This window comes from Dipodomys ordii, unplaced genomic scaffold, assembly GCF_000151885.1.
Source record: "Dipodomys ordii isolate 6190 unplaced genomic scaffold, Dord_2.0 Scaffold190, whole genome shotgun sequence".
In the NCBI taxonomy this organism is placed as follows: Eukaryota; Metazoa; Chordata; class Mammalia; order Rodentia; family Heteromyidae; genus Dipodomys; species Dipodomys ordii.
The window spans coordinates 352,585-369,254 of record NW_012267406.1 but is presented as its reverse complement, the minus strand read 5'-3'; the positions used below and the strand labels follow the sequence as shown (position 1 = coordinate 369,254).

Here is a 16,670-nt window from a genome sequence, read left to right as displayed (position 1 = left end):
AATTTAGGAAGGCATTTCCCCTAGATAATTATTTTTGTTATTAAGGATTTCAGTTCACTTATCCACTGGCTTCCATGATTTCTGTTGGAAGATCAACTGTAAGTCTAATTGTTTGTCTTTGAAGATAGTTTTTACAATTTTTTTCCTGATTGTCATAAGAAATTTACCTGTATAATATACCTGAATACAGTTATTTTTATCTATTTTGTTTGGCTTTTATTGGGCATATGTGAATTCATCTTTCATGGACCTGGAAAACTCAAAATGGCTTTCTTATTTCCACTCTCTACTGTCCTTTTAAAAAACATTCCTAATGTTATCTTCATGACTTTTTCTTTTTATACTGTTTTGTGTTTGTTTTGTTTTGGAATTGATTTTGGTAATTTTCTTCTGACCTATCGTCTAGTCACCTTTCTAATCTACAAAATCCAAGTTGAATTTGGTTGCTGTATTTATTTTTTTAGTTTAGAATATTCTTTTTCAAGTTTGAAAATTTTAGAATTCTCTGAAAGTTTTCAATTTTGTATTTTGTCATCTTGATTAGAGCCTATTTTAAAATCTGTATTTGAAGTTCCCATGGGTCTAACAGATCATTTCTCCTGAGTTTTGTTCTTGTCTTGACTCATATGCCTAATTGTTTCTGAATGTTATTATATTTTTAAAAATTTTTAAAGAAACAATTTGAGGCCTAAGATGTAATCTCACGCTAGAGAGTATTTCTATTTCCTACTTCTACATGTCAAGGGAACCTTTTCAAAACTGGGATCATCTTAACCCAAGATAAAGATTCAGATTTTCTTGGCTACCCATATGATTTAAAGTTCACTTGTTTCTATGTGGCTTCTATTTTGTTATCTATTTCTATGTGACAAGTCACAGTAGACTTTAAGATTTAGTTACTGAAAATTAGCATTAGAAAATATTTCCCAGTTTCACTTGGCATTGGCCTGTGGAGTTTATTTGGAGCTGAACAAGCTTCTAAGATAGCTTCACTTACATGCCAGCCAGTTGGCCCTGGCTGTAATTGATTGTTGGCTGGAGGACTCTGTTCCCCTCTATGTAACTTCTTCACATTGTTAATAAGTATTCTTAAAACAGGACAGTTGCAGGGTAGTCAGGCTTCTTAAGTGGTGGCCGACTTAAAGCAGATTGCAAAAGCAGAAGATGCAGTGCCTTTTTTTTTTTTTTCTGGTTGGTCATGGGGCCTGAACTCTGGGCCTGCGTGTTGTCCCTCAGTTCTTCAGCTCAAGGCTAGTGCTCTACTACTTGAGTCACAGCACCACTTCCAGTTTTTTCTGCTTATGTGATGCTGAGGAATCGAACCCAGGGCTTCATGCATGCAAAGCAAGCACTCTACCACTGAGCCACCTTTTTTTTTTTAAGATACTGGTACAGCATCACTTGTGAACTTCTGACACATGGGCTAACGCAGGTCTGAGAGCCAACCCCAATTCAAAAGTATTACCAAGGACATGAATGCCAGGTTGAGGACTATCAGTGTAATTATGAATGTCTTATTTCCAGTTTGCCCTTGCTTCTTCTCAATAAAATGGCAAAGACACAATCTTTATTGGGTCACTGTTCAAGCTTCTTTTCCTGTAGAACTACTTCAAGCCCTACTAGCCTTTCAAGCTTATCTTCACTAAAATCATGGGCAGTCATCAATAATTCTTTATTCCCTGCTTTTCAGACAAAAATTTTCTTCCAGTTTTTCTAGTTGTTCTCAGCAGGAGAGCAAACTGTTGAAAGTTACCTAATCAGTGATGGATGAGAAACTTCTGATTCAGAAACTCTTATTATTTATGCTTATTTTCTCTTCTGTCTACTACTTCTACTCCCTCAACGGCCTTCTACCTCCATTCTATAAATGAGCTGAAGATGGCCTGTGTGCATTGGCCTCAGGTTATTTCTTCACTGCAGCTGAGACCCATTAGCTCCAAAGCTGGCCAAAACCAAAGTCAAACTTTTACATACCCAATTATTTTAAAAATAGCCTAAACAGATTTTTTAGCCACTTTGTGGCTTCCTGTTTGCTTCTATACTTGGTGACATCTCATGCCACATTTATTAGCCATTGATAAGAGAAAGACTTGTAATTTTGTTTTTTTTTTAAATATTTTTTATTATCTCTAACTAATTGTATAAAGAAGTTGCCCTTCACCAAAGCAGTTTATGAATACGATGTTGCCTTTTTCTTTTTCTCTTTTTTTTTTTGGGTCTGGTCGTGGGGCCTGAATTCTGGGCCTGGGAGCTGTCCCTCAGCTCTTTTAGCTCAAAGCTAGCGCTCTACCACTTGAGCCACAGCGCCACTTCCGGCTTTTTTCTTTTTGCTTATGTGGTGCTGGGGAATCGAACCCAGAGCCTCATGCATGCAAGGCAACCACTCTACCACTGAGCCACCTCCCCAGGCGCCGATGTTGCCCTTTTCAACATTCCTGCCCACTCTTCCCAACCCACCACTTCCCTTACTTAATTTTAGTTTATGTATTGAATTTCTGCCACGTAACAAAGCAGTTTATGTGCACCTTGATTGGTGTCATCACTTCAACCTCTTCACCCCCCCCCTTCGACCCACCTTTCCCTTATTTTTCTCAATTCTGTGGCATACACAATGAATTTTTGACTGTATTCTCCCCATTTCCTCCTTCATTCTTAGTTTTAAGACCTAACTCCACACAGTGATGTCCATTGTCTATCACTGCCTCTCAAGGTCAGTTTTCAAATCCTTCCAGCTTCCTTCAGCCATCTCATACATTTGTATCCAGTTTCCCTCCCCACAGGAAGCTTTAGTACAAGGTGGTGCTGACAGAAAGCTGGAACAGGGTATCAACACGCTCAGGGAAGCAGTATACACTAGGCTAGATTAGAGCACCATCCATCCCTTACAGGGACAGAATAGAAAGGCCATGGCGTCATTTGGCTTCAAATTGCAAATCATGATGTCAAAGCTACCCCTGCTCTATGATGATTCTTCCTGAAACACCTGCTACCATAATGTCTGATTCAAGTGCTTAGACTGCCAAGACCCTATGAGGGCGTATTGACGGCCACATCACACAGTCCTGTGATTTCCTCACATTTGCAGATGGACTATCTGAGCCACTCACCCCCCTATTATTAGAGTGCTCTACTTTTCTGGGATCCAGTGTCACATTTGTGATTCAAGCCAGATGGCATGAGATAACTACCAGAACTATCAACCATGATCCCTTTAAAATCTAGGGGTGTTTTCTCTCCTACCAAACAGCTTCAAGAGTTAAGTGCTGACCTCTAGTGGTGGGTGAGATGGTGATGTTACTGGACCTGATGGATGATTCCCTGACAAATGCCATCCTCAATTTTCTTGAGCATTTGCATAGACAGTCTCCAGGAGGTATTATATTTGAGTTCTTTTAAGTATAAGAATTAAAAATGTAGCTAGGTGCAATGGACCACACCTATAATCCCAACACTGAGAAGGCGGCAATAGGAAGATTGCAAGACCAGCCTGGGCTACACCGGAAGATCCTATCTCAAAAGTAAAACAAAAAGCTACACATTCAATGATATCTAGTCTTTTTAAAAACTTAGATGCCAATTGGTATAACCTTAGTTTAATTTTCTAGTCACTACAATTCTGTTTTGTGTGTGGTTGATTTAAGAACCAGGTATTTTTCCTTAATAAGGCAGCCATTTGCACAAACACAATAAAGTATGTGTCCAATATTACAGTATTTTCTATGCCAGTTATAGAAGTACTGTTTAGGGAAAGAGGACCCAAAGTTCCAGCGCAATAGTAACTGATGAATTTAGAGAGCCACTAAGATCTCTTTGTGTCATATTGTAACCCTTTGTATCTTAGTATCAACAGATCTATCTGTACCTGGCTCAAGCTCCCAACACAAGTTTGAGGGCCTCTAGCATTGATATGTTTCCTGGGGATGAAACTGCCATTCTTATTTTGTTAGGCCAGTGCACTCTCTACTGAACTCTGAATGTCAAGAGACTAAGTCTGGGCTGTAGGAGACACTACTAGACACTCCTGGGCTTGCTATCTCATCTCTCTCCTTCAACCATAGCTTTCATCCCTGGTTCTAGTAAAAACTCACAGCAGGCATTAGGTCTCGTCTCCTGCTGGTGCTAATTCAAGCTCCATAGCTTGACAAAGCCTCAGCAGGCTCACAGGGCTCTCAGTGTCTCTGGTCTTCAATGCTTTACAGAGCAAAATCTGCATTATCTTCAGATATAACTTTAGGTCAAGCTCTCAGTTAAATGTGTTTCTTCTCTTAAAACCACATTTTTTTGGTGTTTTTTTGGGGTGGTCCAGTCATGGGGTCTGAACTCTGGGCCTGGACGCTGTCCCTCAGCTCTTCAGCTCAAGGCTAGCACTCTACCACTGGACGTGGTCCCTCAGCTCTTCAGCTCAAGGCTAGCACTCTACCACTTGGGCCACAGCGCCACTTCCAGCTTTTTGCTTTTTGCTTATGTGGTGCTGAGGAATCGAACCCAGGGCCTCATGCATGCAAGGCAAGCACTCTACCACTGAGCCACCTTCCCAGCCCCTTAAACCCATGTTTTAAACCCTGCCTGACATATTCTTCTAGACTGGAGTCTCATTGGATTAATTTCCTTACCTTTACAGCCTGACCCTCATTGTCAAGCACTTGAATGCAACTCAAATAATCGGATTCAATTCCTTAGACATTCTGATTTTCTGACACCCTCAAGAAGACAATGCTGGCTACCCACTAATTATACTCTCATCTCTGGGGTGACCAATATTGCTGAGCAATTGTGCAAAATGGGAATACTGAAGACACACTATTTCTCTCCTTTGCTGCCTTCACATTACTTGCCAATCTTTTTGGCTCAACATCAGTGAATTTCCTCTTGTGTTTCCTAGGACAAGTGTTTAACCCTACATCACCCTTTGATTCCTGGTCCTTATTCCCTTGCCCTCTCTTAACAGACAATTTCACTTCTTACTTAGAAAGGATAAAAAATTTGTTAGAAGGATGCACATTCTTCATGTTCTCTTATCTCCTCTACTATTTTTATGTAATTATACCAACCCTTCCTTTCCCCTATTTGGAAACAAGAAGAATTCTCCCTCTATAAGACTGATCATGCCAGCGTGTCCATCTCTCTGCTCACTTTCCTCAATCATGATCAATCATTGACCCAACACCACTGTCTTCAGTAATGTCTCCATCTAGCTCCTTCTCATCAGTAAGTAGACACACTCATGTCATATTTAAAAAAGGAATACAAGGGGCTGGGAAGGTGGCTCCGTGGTAAAGTGCTTGCTTTGTATGCACGAGGCCCTGGGTCTGATTCCTCAGCACCACATAAGCAGAAAAAGCCAGAAGTGGCACTGTGGCTCAAGTGGTAGAGCGCTAGCCTTGAGCTGAAGAGCTGAGGGACAGAGCCTAGGCCCAGAGTTCAGGCCCCACAACCAAAAACTAAATAAATAAATAAAAATAAAATAAAAAGGAAAACATTTTGCTGGGGGCCAGTGCTCATGCCTGTAATCTTGGCTACTAAGGAGGCTGTGATCTGAGGATTGCAGTTCAAAGCCAGTCCAGGCAGGAAAGTCCATGAGATTCCTATCTCCAATTAATCACAGAAAAAGCTGTAAGTGGAGCTGTGGCTCAAGCGGTAGAGTGCTAGCTAGCCTTGAGGCCCAGGGTTCAAGGCCCAAAGCTAGCCAAAAAAGGGAAAACATTTTGCTTTACCTCTCCTTTAAACTAATTGTCTATGAATTTTTCTCTTCCTTTTCAAGGTCCATTCACTTTTCAACTCATTGTAACCTTTCCATGATATCCTGGCTGAAAAATGCAGTGGTCCAATTTTTAAACCTCTGATAGTTGACCTTTCTTCAAGCTTTGTTGAACACCTGCTCTTCTCTGGGCTTCTTGGACATTTCTCCATTTTTCCCGTGTCTTGGCATGGAAGCTAGACATGGGAAGTGTGGACCTGAGGAAAAGTTATTGATCATAATGGTCGTAGGAATGACAGATTGTTGCTACATGAAGAATTAAGAGAAGCAGGTGGAAAATTTGATAAAGCAAGAGGAAGGCTACATGGACCACCTGAAAGATGACTCCAACACGGCCTCATATACTCTTCTTTTCAGCGGAAGGTTTTAGAACTCAGGAAGCAAATTAGTGCCTGATAGAGATTAATTTCAATTAATCTTGTGAGGTTGAATCACCACTCTGCCTTGTAAATATTTACAACACTTCTATTAACCGTGCATTCCCCTGACATTTACACTTTATTCATAAGCAGCCTCTGTTTTTACCTATAATTGCTAATAAAGATGGGTGAAAACACCACAGATTGGGGTTGTCACAGAAATGAGACTCTTTCCTGCTCCTTGTGGAAATAGAATTTGCCTCACTTGGGTCTATTCTGAGGCAACTCACCTCTTTAAATTTGGAAGAAAATTTCCAGAAAGTTCCAGAAAGTGACATTGAATGAAATGGAAGACTCAACCAATGAGTCCCCTGATACCCTGTGAACCAAAGTATGTGGAATTTTGTCAACAGGGAAAGATGAAGCTTATCCATGAGGCAAAGATATGACTGCTGATATACAAAACTAGTCTCTTCCAATTTTGTGATTCGCTGGGAGGTGGGGAGAGGGGAGCATAGGAAGGAACTTTTCTACCGGCCTTTGTCTCTCACAGAAGACTCTACACATAGGGTATGGTGAAGAGGAGGGAGCTGGCACCTCCCACTGGCACTACCAGCAGGCCATGATGGCTTTCAAGTCTCAAGATAAATAGAAGATGGGACCTCTGAGCCTAAAGAGTGGTCAGAGGACTCAGAGACAGTGGTGAGGAGTGAGTCTCTGCTGTGCCCACCACTCAGCTATGCCCTGATGAGCAGTAATGGAGTTGCAACAGTAGAGTCTGGAGCTCAGGACTGGATGTGGCAGTGATGATGGCCTGTCCCACTAAGAAAATGGCAAAGCATCGTCAAGGGCAGAGTAGAAGCATGGCTGGGAGGCAGACAATCCTACAGATGAACTGCTTCTTCGGCTCCAGGAGATCCCGAGAAGGAAATAGGGGATGGAAACTTTGTGGAGACCCAAGGTCTTGAGTCATTTGAAAAGATCTGAGCATTGAAATCATAGACAGAACAATCTTTGCGTCCCTCATTTCAACACAGCCACCATCTTCTCAATGAGTCCATTGTTCTACCATTCATTAGTGTCTATCTCCTTCACCAGCTTCCTTAATTAGCTTTCTAACTCCAATATTTTGTGCACACAGAGATTAGCTGAGATGATTAGAATTAGGTGAGAAGGCAAAACATGCCAACGTCAAGTTAATGCAAATAAGTGAAAGATAAATTCATAGCCATTCAACATATATCAGAACCTTAAAAGCGTAACGTAAATGAGTTTCCTTCAGACAGCGTGGTAAAGATGCGCAGGCAATATAAAATTTAAAAAAGTAGTTTTCCATTTCATGGAAGCTCTGGTAGGGATTAAGAGACTTACCCCAGAAACAAGAACATTTGATTAAGTGAGCCTTATACTTTACACCTAATGGACTGATGGTGTTCTGTGGTGCTAGGTAGGCTTGTTCACCTAGTGAGGGTCCCGGATGGGACTCACTACATACGACGAGTCAGACTCTCAGTCTGAGACGTGTCACTTTTAATACAGACCTCAAATTCAACCTTGCACAAGAGATAAATGGATTTTGAACAGCAACATCAAATGGCAAGGTGATTTTAGAGGTGTAAGGATGATGGGGATATTTTTTCAATCACAATAGTACCTGGTTATTTTCACCATGCTTTTCTATAAAAGGCTTCACATACCTTGAAAAAAACACTGATCTCAATGAGGCAAGAGCTTTAGTACCTGAAAGGCTAACACAATAAAAGCCTTCGTCTATCATCTTCCCCTGCTGCCTTTGAGGCCACAGGGAACTCCAATCTATTAGCTACTCAACAAAGTAGAGATGAGTCTCAGAAAAATGTAGAAAAAAGCTCCTTTGCAAATCCTACCTTAGCTTTAGGTACAGAAGAGACTAAGGCAGGTCTTTGAATCCATTATTAATGGTGATTCTCTTAAAGAACAAAAGACTAGAGGTGCCAAGAATTTCCTTACCAACTGTGTACTACCATCTTGGAGAACACTTCCTCATTTCCTTTTGGGAGAGTTGTAGTGGGAGGGGTGATTTCAAACCTCAGAGATAGTTGACTTGAATAAACATGTGACTCAGCACTAGCTGAGTCCTTTGAATCCTTGCTCCAGGAATCTGAGATCACCAGGTGCAAAAATGGGAAGTTAATAAGAGCCAAGATTGCTTCTTCTCCTCACCTCCATCTATTTTTCTGGAGCAATGGGCTTTCCCTCTCTTCTCAGAGAGCTTCTTTGCTCAAAGTTGGTTGAAAAAGACATCCCTTGTCAAGGGTTGTTGGCTCACCCCTGTAATCCTAGCTACACAGAAGGCTGAGATCTGTGGACCATGGTTCAAAACCAGCCCAGGAAGGAAAGTCCAAGAGATTGTTAAATTCAATTAACCACTAAAAAACCAAAAGTAGAGCTGTGGCTCAAGAGGTAGAGCAGCTAAAGGACAGTGCCCAAGCCTTTGAGCTCAAGCTCCCCAGCCCCACTCTCCCCTTTCCTCCCCGCCCCCCAACACACATATTGCAACCTTGAAGGGAAACAGCCTAAACATCTACTAATAGAAACTGATTAAATTCTTGGATATCTGTGTCATGGTGTTTGTTGGCAGTATGCAAAGAATGAGGAAACTGACTATAAACTGTTACTAAGGACAGTGCTAAAATGTATAGGGTAAGAAAGTTAATACATCACTATTTGTATAAAAATGGAAATATAGGGCTTAGGCCTATCATTTTTTAATTTTGTTTTCTGATCTTCATTTTTTTTCTCCATCTGTGAATTAGTTGAACTTTTCTAAAGTAAATCCTATTTGTAGTGCTAATTTGTATAGCTTTCTTGTTGGTTGAATCCCAATCTTATCTGTAATGTTATTTTGTATGGTTTTCTTAATGGTTGAATAGTATGTGTGAGAGAGAGAGAGAAAGAGAGAGAGGTGGGAGAAAGGAAGAGGGAAGGAAGGGAAATGATGGCATAATTTTTGTATTCATCATATATATATTTTTTTTGGGGGGGGGGAATCCGGTCGTGGGGCCTGAACTCTGGGCCTAAGAGCTGTCCCTCAGCTCTTCAGCTCAAGGCTAGCACTTTCCCACTTGAGCCACAGCGCCACTTCCGGCTTTTTTCTTTTTGCTTATGTGGTCCTGAAGAATCGAACCCAGGGCCTCAGGCATGGAAGGCAAGCGCTCTACCACTGAGCCACCTTCCCAGTCCCCATCATATATATTTTATAAGCTCATGAGGATAGTTTTTTATTTACCCAAATTTATAACTCCTTCATTGTTTTTTCCCTTCCTCATAGTCAAGATTATTTATCATTTCTTTTTCTTTTCAAGAACTTCATTAAATCATTCATAAAATTAGATCTGCTAGTGACAAGTTCTCTCAGATTTCCTTTATCTGAGAATTTTTAATTTTCCCTTAATTCCTGAGCTTTAGTTCACCAGTTACTACATTTGTAGTTGAGCATTCTTTGCTTTTCAGCACTTGAAAAATGTTTTCCCCACTTCATTCGGGCCTTTGTTACTTCAGACAAGGAATATATTGTCATTCAAATTAATGTTCCCTCTAGGTAAGGCATCCTTCCTCCCTGGCCTACCTGCATTCAGGATTTTTCCCTTGCTTTTAATTTTCACGAGTTTCTGTTGTGTTTGACATAGATTTCTTTTTTTTTTTGTTTTTTGTTTTTGACATAGATTTCTTTGGGTTCATCTTCTCAGTATTTCTGCTGTTGGTTTTTGTTCTTGTTGTTTTGTTACATTGCATTCACATTATTTTTTTGCTTTTAGTGTGCTCACAAAAAATTAGAACACCTTAAGCAGGAGTTTAATAGCAATTTTTGTAAGCAAAGTTACAGTCCATCTCTAAATTGAATTGGTCAAAGCTACTTCATTATTTACAAAACATGATAAACAAGATGCTACACAAAATCATTGCATCTGAAGATTTTCTTTCTCCTTTATTCTCAAAGACAACTGGAAAAGAAAGCATTCATTGTCTTGCATAATCAAAAACATACCACAGTATAAACAGTTACCATTACACTTATTACAGCTTGGTTGAGTTTAAATGTGTGTGTGTTTGTGTGTGTGTGTGTGTTAAAAGGTCCCAAGATGGTTGCAGTTTTACAAAAATGGGCAGGGTGGAAAGTTGAAAACTTCATGTGCTTCTGGATTTTGAGATTTTTTTATGCAATCATCACAGTTAAAAACACCCTGCTGGTTATTCATAATTACACTTTATTAAGGTCATAAACCAGTAATAAACAATAAAGCCTATACAACTTGTAATTCTACTTTATCACTGACTGGTACAGCTAACAGGAGATAAGTAAAAAGTTCCTACAGTTTAAATGTCTGCTTTTTGAATCTGTAAGTTTATACCTTTTGTCAAATGTGGGAAGTTTTCAGCTATTCATTCTTCAAGTACTCTTACAGTTCTGTTCTTTCTCTCCCTCTTCATCCAAGACTCTCATGACATAATCCTGAATCATTTTGTGAATGTCCCAAAGTTTGCTTAGACTGACTTTCTCTCTGTTGTTCAGATTGGGCAAATTTTATTGCTCTATCTTCAATCTTACTGATCATACCTTGCATCAGCTCTGTTCTACTGTCAAGTTAATGTTATTTCTCACTTTTATGAATACATTTAACTTTTTTTTCTGTATATAACTTTTACTTATTTACTAGATTTTCTGCATTTTTCTTTGCTTCAAAATAATTTGTAACTGTTGACTAAATCTTTTTTATGATGCTTACTTTGAACACTTGTCATAGAATTCTAGAATCTGTCTCATGTCTTTGTAGGAGTCAGATAATGGTTTTCTCATTTAAGTTGTGATTTTTTTGGTTCTCTTGATGGGTGATTTTAATTACATGGTGACATTTTGCTATTATTCTAAGGAACTCTGGCTCTATTCCTATGCTAGGAAATGCTGTTTTCTATAGAACTCTGTAGGTTTCATCCTATTTTCTTGGGTAATTTCACTGGTAGTATCATTTTCAGACCCCTTAGTGACATTTTGATCTGTAAGGTTTGCCTCTTGCCTCTGAGCCTCCAGGTACCTGGTGATAGTATCTGAGGAGCTGACAGGAACTTCACTAAGCTGGGTGCCTCTACTGCAGTTACTGGCTCGTGCCTGTTGTAATGGAATCCCCTTTATTAATGTCCTTTGTCAGATGAGGTCTGTGGATAGGAGAGGGATGTATCAGCCTGGTGAAAAAAGAAAGCATTACCCTTCTTGCTATTCTGCATGGCTTATCTAATGTTGTTGGGGGACTTTTGATCAATTTGGAAGAAGCACAAGGCTCCCTGGAGGATTTCTAAATTGGATGATAGGAAAGGACAAGCCCAGATGGGTGAAGGGAGAGGGGTCATAAGATGTCCCGACTGTGTTGTTCCTTTAATGCGATGTCCATAGCCAGTTTACTATCCTTTTCCTGTCAGAGCTCTCTTTTGGTTGTCTTTTCTATTGTTTTTCTAAGGATTAGAGTTATGATTATCCAGGAGAAATAAGTCTACTCAGTCTTTCTCAGACTAGAAGGTCTCTATATATGCTCAGGTAAGCATAAGATGTTTTTTAGAAGGATATGTAAACAATTGATAATACTGTTTCCCCTGAGGAGGTGACCTGGGGAATAAGAAGTAAGAGGGAGACTTTCTTGGATAACTAGTCGTATATTTTTATTTTAATCAAATGACTATAATATCTCCACAAAATTAAAATATAATATAAAGAAGATGCCAAAGTTGGGCTCTGGTGGCGCATGCCTGAAATCTTAGATACTTGGGAAGTTGGGACTGAGGACCATGGTTCAAAGCTAGCCCAGGCAGAAAAATCCTTGAGATTCTACTTTCCAATTAACCAGCAAAGCCAGAAGTGGAGCTGTGGTTCAAGTGGTAGAGTGCCAGCCTTGAGCAAGAAAAGCTAAGTAAGAATGTGAGGCCCCGAGTTCAAGCCCCAGTACTGGCACAATAAACACATAAGTAAAGATATAATAAAGGAGATTTTCAGAAGAAGAAGAAAAAGAAGCTTTTAACTCAATCTTATTTCCAACAGAACAACCAAAAATTCTATGAGAGGTCAAACTGTGAATGGATTCAAGAGTTGGTAATTTTATTAAATTTCACTGAATTTTAATTCCACCATGTTGTCTCTGCTTTGATCCAGATTTCAGAATATAAGAAGAATATTCTCAGTGGATTTGCAGCTTGCTCATACATTTTGAATAACTTGCAGAATACAAATGTGTAATTTAGATAGAAATAGATGCTTTTGGCAGCATACTAGTACCCTAATCAGCTGAAAAAATAATATTTGTATGACATTAAAACAAAATTAATAGCAAGACACTGATTACATGGAAAGATTTATGTTGTAATTATTAAACTTGCAAACAGCCCAGCATAATTAATGCCCCAATTAGGATATGACCTGAAATTTTAACTTTGAAAATTAATAAAGACAGTTAAAAGTCAAATTCGTAAAGTGAGTTTTAAGAATTGTAAGGGCCATGCACCCGTGGCTCCTGTCTGCAATCCTAGCTACTCAGGAGGTGGGGATTTGAGGATTGTAGTTCAAAGTCAGCCCAGACAGGAAAGTCCATGAAACTCTTATCTCCAATGAACCACCAAAAACCCAGAAGTAGAGCTGTTGCTCAAGTGGAAGAGTGCTAGCCTTGAGTAAAAAGTTCAGGGACAGCTCACAGGGTCTGAGTTCAAAACCCAGGTTAGGTGCTCCCACCCCATACAAAGCCCCCCCCCCCACAACAACAACACACAAAGAATGACAAGGTAGTCTAGCATACTTTTCCCTTTGGAGCATTTTCTGTCCATTTGGACACAATTGCTTTGATTCTTATCTAGATTTCAGCAAGGACCTTTGTCTGCAGCGGGCGGGGCCACCTACCTCCCAATAGGGAAAAATGAAAAGCAGGCACTTTTCTCTGTCTAGAGCCCTGAGGGAGACATAGCTGCAAGGCTGATATTGATTTTAGCCAGATCCCAACGTTTTCACAGAAAGGCAGTTGTATCTCTGTCATTTACTCTTCAGTACAAGTTTCTTGAAGGCATTTTAGGCTCTATAGTTTTATCACTTGGTGAAATTCAATTAAAGGCCAATGGATGTGCCATTAGTAGATAAAAATAGATAATTCAATAAATACTGGGGAGCTAGTGATTCAGAAAAAAGTAAACCCAGAATCCTATCTTATTCCTTTATTTATGGTTTATTAAAAGTTTTGTTTACACCAAAATAAAATCTATATAGATCGATATGTCATGTAAAAGCAGAATCATAAATGTAATAAGGTAAGAGCTCATTTTTTTTGTAACAGTGTTATTAAAAGAGGCTTTAAACCATACCAGGTAATTTTTTTTAATTCATAAATAGCTAAAAATTTGCCTACTCAAACACCTTAAACTTCTATAACCTTAATTTAATTTTTTTCTATAATAAATTATTTTGCATTAATATATTTTTTCAAGATATTATTATATATATTTCAACGTATTATTTTTTTGCCAATCCCAGGGCTTGAACTCAGGGCCTAGGCACTGTCCCTAAGCTTCTTTTTGTTTAAGGCTAACGCTCTATCTCTTGAACTACAGTACCACTTCCAGTCTTTTCTGTTTATGTGGTATTGAGGAATCAAACCCAGGGCTTCAGGTATGCTAGACAAGTACTCTACCACTAAGCCACATTCCCAGCCTGAAATATATATTATTCTTCTAAGTGTTAGATAAATGGATATTTTTATTTTTCTCAAATGTAGCTAATGTAGAATTAGACTAGATAGATATGAAACTTCAAAGTTAGAGCTTGAATAGTGTGTTAAATCCACCCTGGTGGATAGTGGCTAGGAACAAATCCACTCTTACTGAAACATCCTTCCTCCAGATTCACTGATGCTATATCATGTAAATTAAATCACAGCTATTGGTTGTAATTGGTTCTCTCCTTTCCCATCTTCTGCTCTCTCCCTTCCTTCCTCTTTCTGCTCTGACCTTACAGATCCACAACACTAGGGTATCCTTTCCTAAGTCCTAGCTGCCATCACCAAATTGATTGATTCATAAAATCATTGCTATGTCTGTTTATTCCTAATTGTCTATGTTGCAGACAAGGACATTTGGTGTCAAAAATTCAGACTACTTGGTGTCCACAAGAAGCTTATGTCTAACCAGAGCCACTTGCCAGTCACAAAACAACTATCACCAGAAGCTCAGGAAATGTCATCACTGCACTTCCTCTGTACCTGTAGGTTTTCTTAATTTCTTCATTTGTTGCTCCCTTCTGCAGACCAAGGATTTCGTATAGAGCTTCTCCAGTTGTTGACATAGTCCGCTGTCTTTGGTTAGGTATGTTATCTTCCATTTTCCCAGGCTGCAAACCCAAAGAAGGAAAAATCACCATGGTTATACACACTGGTAATTTTCAATCTTTTGTGAAATGGCAATCTGAAGTATCTTTGTGTGCTAGCTATAAGAAACAAAAGTGGAGACAAAATTAACCAGACAGGAAAAAGTTTTGAGTCTCAAAGCACCAATGGGCACAAGTAGTCCCAAAAGTGGAGAAAGAACTTTGCCCAAAGTTCTGTGGACATTCACTTTCTCCACAGAAGCAAAATGTGATATAAATACCTACATGATTCAGATGTTGTGAGAGTCAGTCTTCATCAATTAGGCAAATGTGGATGCTTGGTTTTCTTTGTGTAAAATTTGAATACTTTCTTTTTGGCATATTTTCCAAATTTAGCAAACAAAAGAATAGACCATGTTGTTCTATCTCTGTTGCACAAGTCTCTTTCTTTATTAATAGAAAAAAACTCCTGGTCTCATATGGAACCCAAGTTAGAACTTCTCTATAGCTGTGGAATCCCAGTCCTCCCTCATCCCATCCAACAGTGAGCCTGAGTTCTGCTTCAGGGATGGCTTCTATCCTTTGGTCAATCCAGAAGAAACTGGGCTGTCTCCGGTTCCTGATGCATTATGACTTTGTGAACTCAAAAAGACAAGTACAACTTGGGGACATTTCTGTAAACACCATTTCACCTCTCCAAGCACTAATGGCTTTATATATAGGATAATAGTCCTTTCTCTTATAAAGCTGTCTTCAGGACTTAGAAATAATGCATATGTTGTATCCAGGATATAATAATCTCAAGGAAAAAAAGAACAAATATTTGTATTAAGGACAGCACAGTATTTATTCAGAGTACAGTATAATTAGAAACTCCAGGTAGGAATATTGGCCTCCTTATTACCAGCTCCATTATTTTTTTTTTCCGTAAATTGAAGAAAAAAAGGTGCATTACTACTTGGAGCTGTAAGAATTAAATATATTGACCCATTTTTTTTAAACAAAAGTTATGCCAATGTTCATAGCAGCATTAAGCAAAAAAGCCAAAAGGTGTAAACAACATTTGTGGCCATCAGCAGATGAATGGATGAACAGTATAGTATGTATATAGAAAGGAATATTATAGATGCATGAAAAGAAATGGAACTCTGACACAGACTATGACATGGATGAACCTCAAAAATATTATGTTCTTGAAATAAGCTAGTCACAAAGAATACATATAGTGAAACATATGTGATCATTTATTGTATTCCACTCATATGAGGTACTTGAACTGAAAAATTCAGAGACAAAAAGTAGAATAGAGAATAGTTGCAGCTGGAGGGAATGGGAAACTAGAAATTCTTACTAGCAGAGCTTCTGATTGAGATAGTAAGTTCTGGAAATACATGGTGGTAAAGGGGAGATTAATATTGTAAATGTATCTAATGCTGATAAGGCATACACTTGAGCATGATCATAAATGATGGGTATGGTATGCATGTCTGTAATCCCACTACTCAGGAGGCTGAGAGAGGAGTATTGTAAGTTCAAGGCTAGTATTGGGATCCATAGTGTGTTCAAAGTCCAATCTCAGCTGATACCTTGTTTTCAAAACACTCCCTCTCTGAAACAAAAAGATAAATTTTGAGACAAGTCCAGTGGCCCAAGCCTGCAATCTCAGCTAACTTATAAAAGCAGAAAACGGAGATTGAGGGAATCATGATTTGAGGCTAGCTAGGCACAAAATGTTTATAAGACTTCATCTCAACCAATGGCAGGGCATGGTGGTGAATGTCTGTCATTCCGGCAATGTGGGGAATCACAAATAGGATTGCACTGTAGGCCAGCCTGAGCACAAGGCAAAACTCTATCTTGAAAATAACCAATGCATAAAGGGATGGCAGTGTGGCCCAAGCAGTAGAGTGCCTGTCTAGCATGCATGAGCCTCTGAGTTCAAACCCTAGTACTGAAAAGAAAAAGGTAAATTTTGAATTTTGTGGTACAGTTTTTCAGATTTCTTAGATCTGAGCTTGGTGATGTGTGCCTGTAAGACCAGCTATTGGGGAAGCAGAAGAAAGAAGATCACAAGTTCAAAGCCAGTCCTGGGGGAGTGAGACTCTATCTGAAAGAAAAAAAAGAAAGAGATCAAAGCCAACCCTGGCAGAGTGAGACTCTATTTGAAGAAAGAAAGAAAGAAAGA

General features: G+C 39.2%; 1 protein-coding gene across 1 annotated transcript in view; it reads right to left on the bottom strand.

Annotated features, from left to right (window-relative positions):
- Positions 1–16,670, bottom strand: part of Dnajc5b (DnaJ (Hsp40) homolog, subfamily C, member 5 beta) — a 56,037-nt gene that overhangs the window by 29,649 nt on the left and 9,718 nt on the right. Inside the window, exon 2 of the mRNA XM_013034486.1 lies at positions 14,382–14,509. Within this exon, the coding sequence (XP_012889940.1) occupies positions 14,382–14,500 (119 nt within the window). The 5' untranslated portion in view covers positions 14,501–14,509. The remainder of the gene's footprint in view (positions 1–14,381; positions 14,510–16,670) is intronic.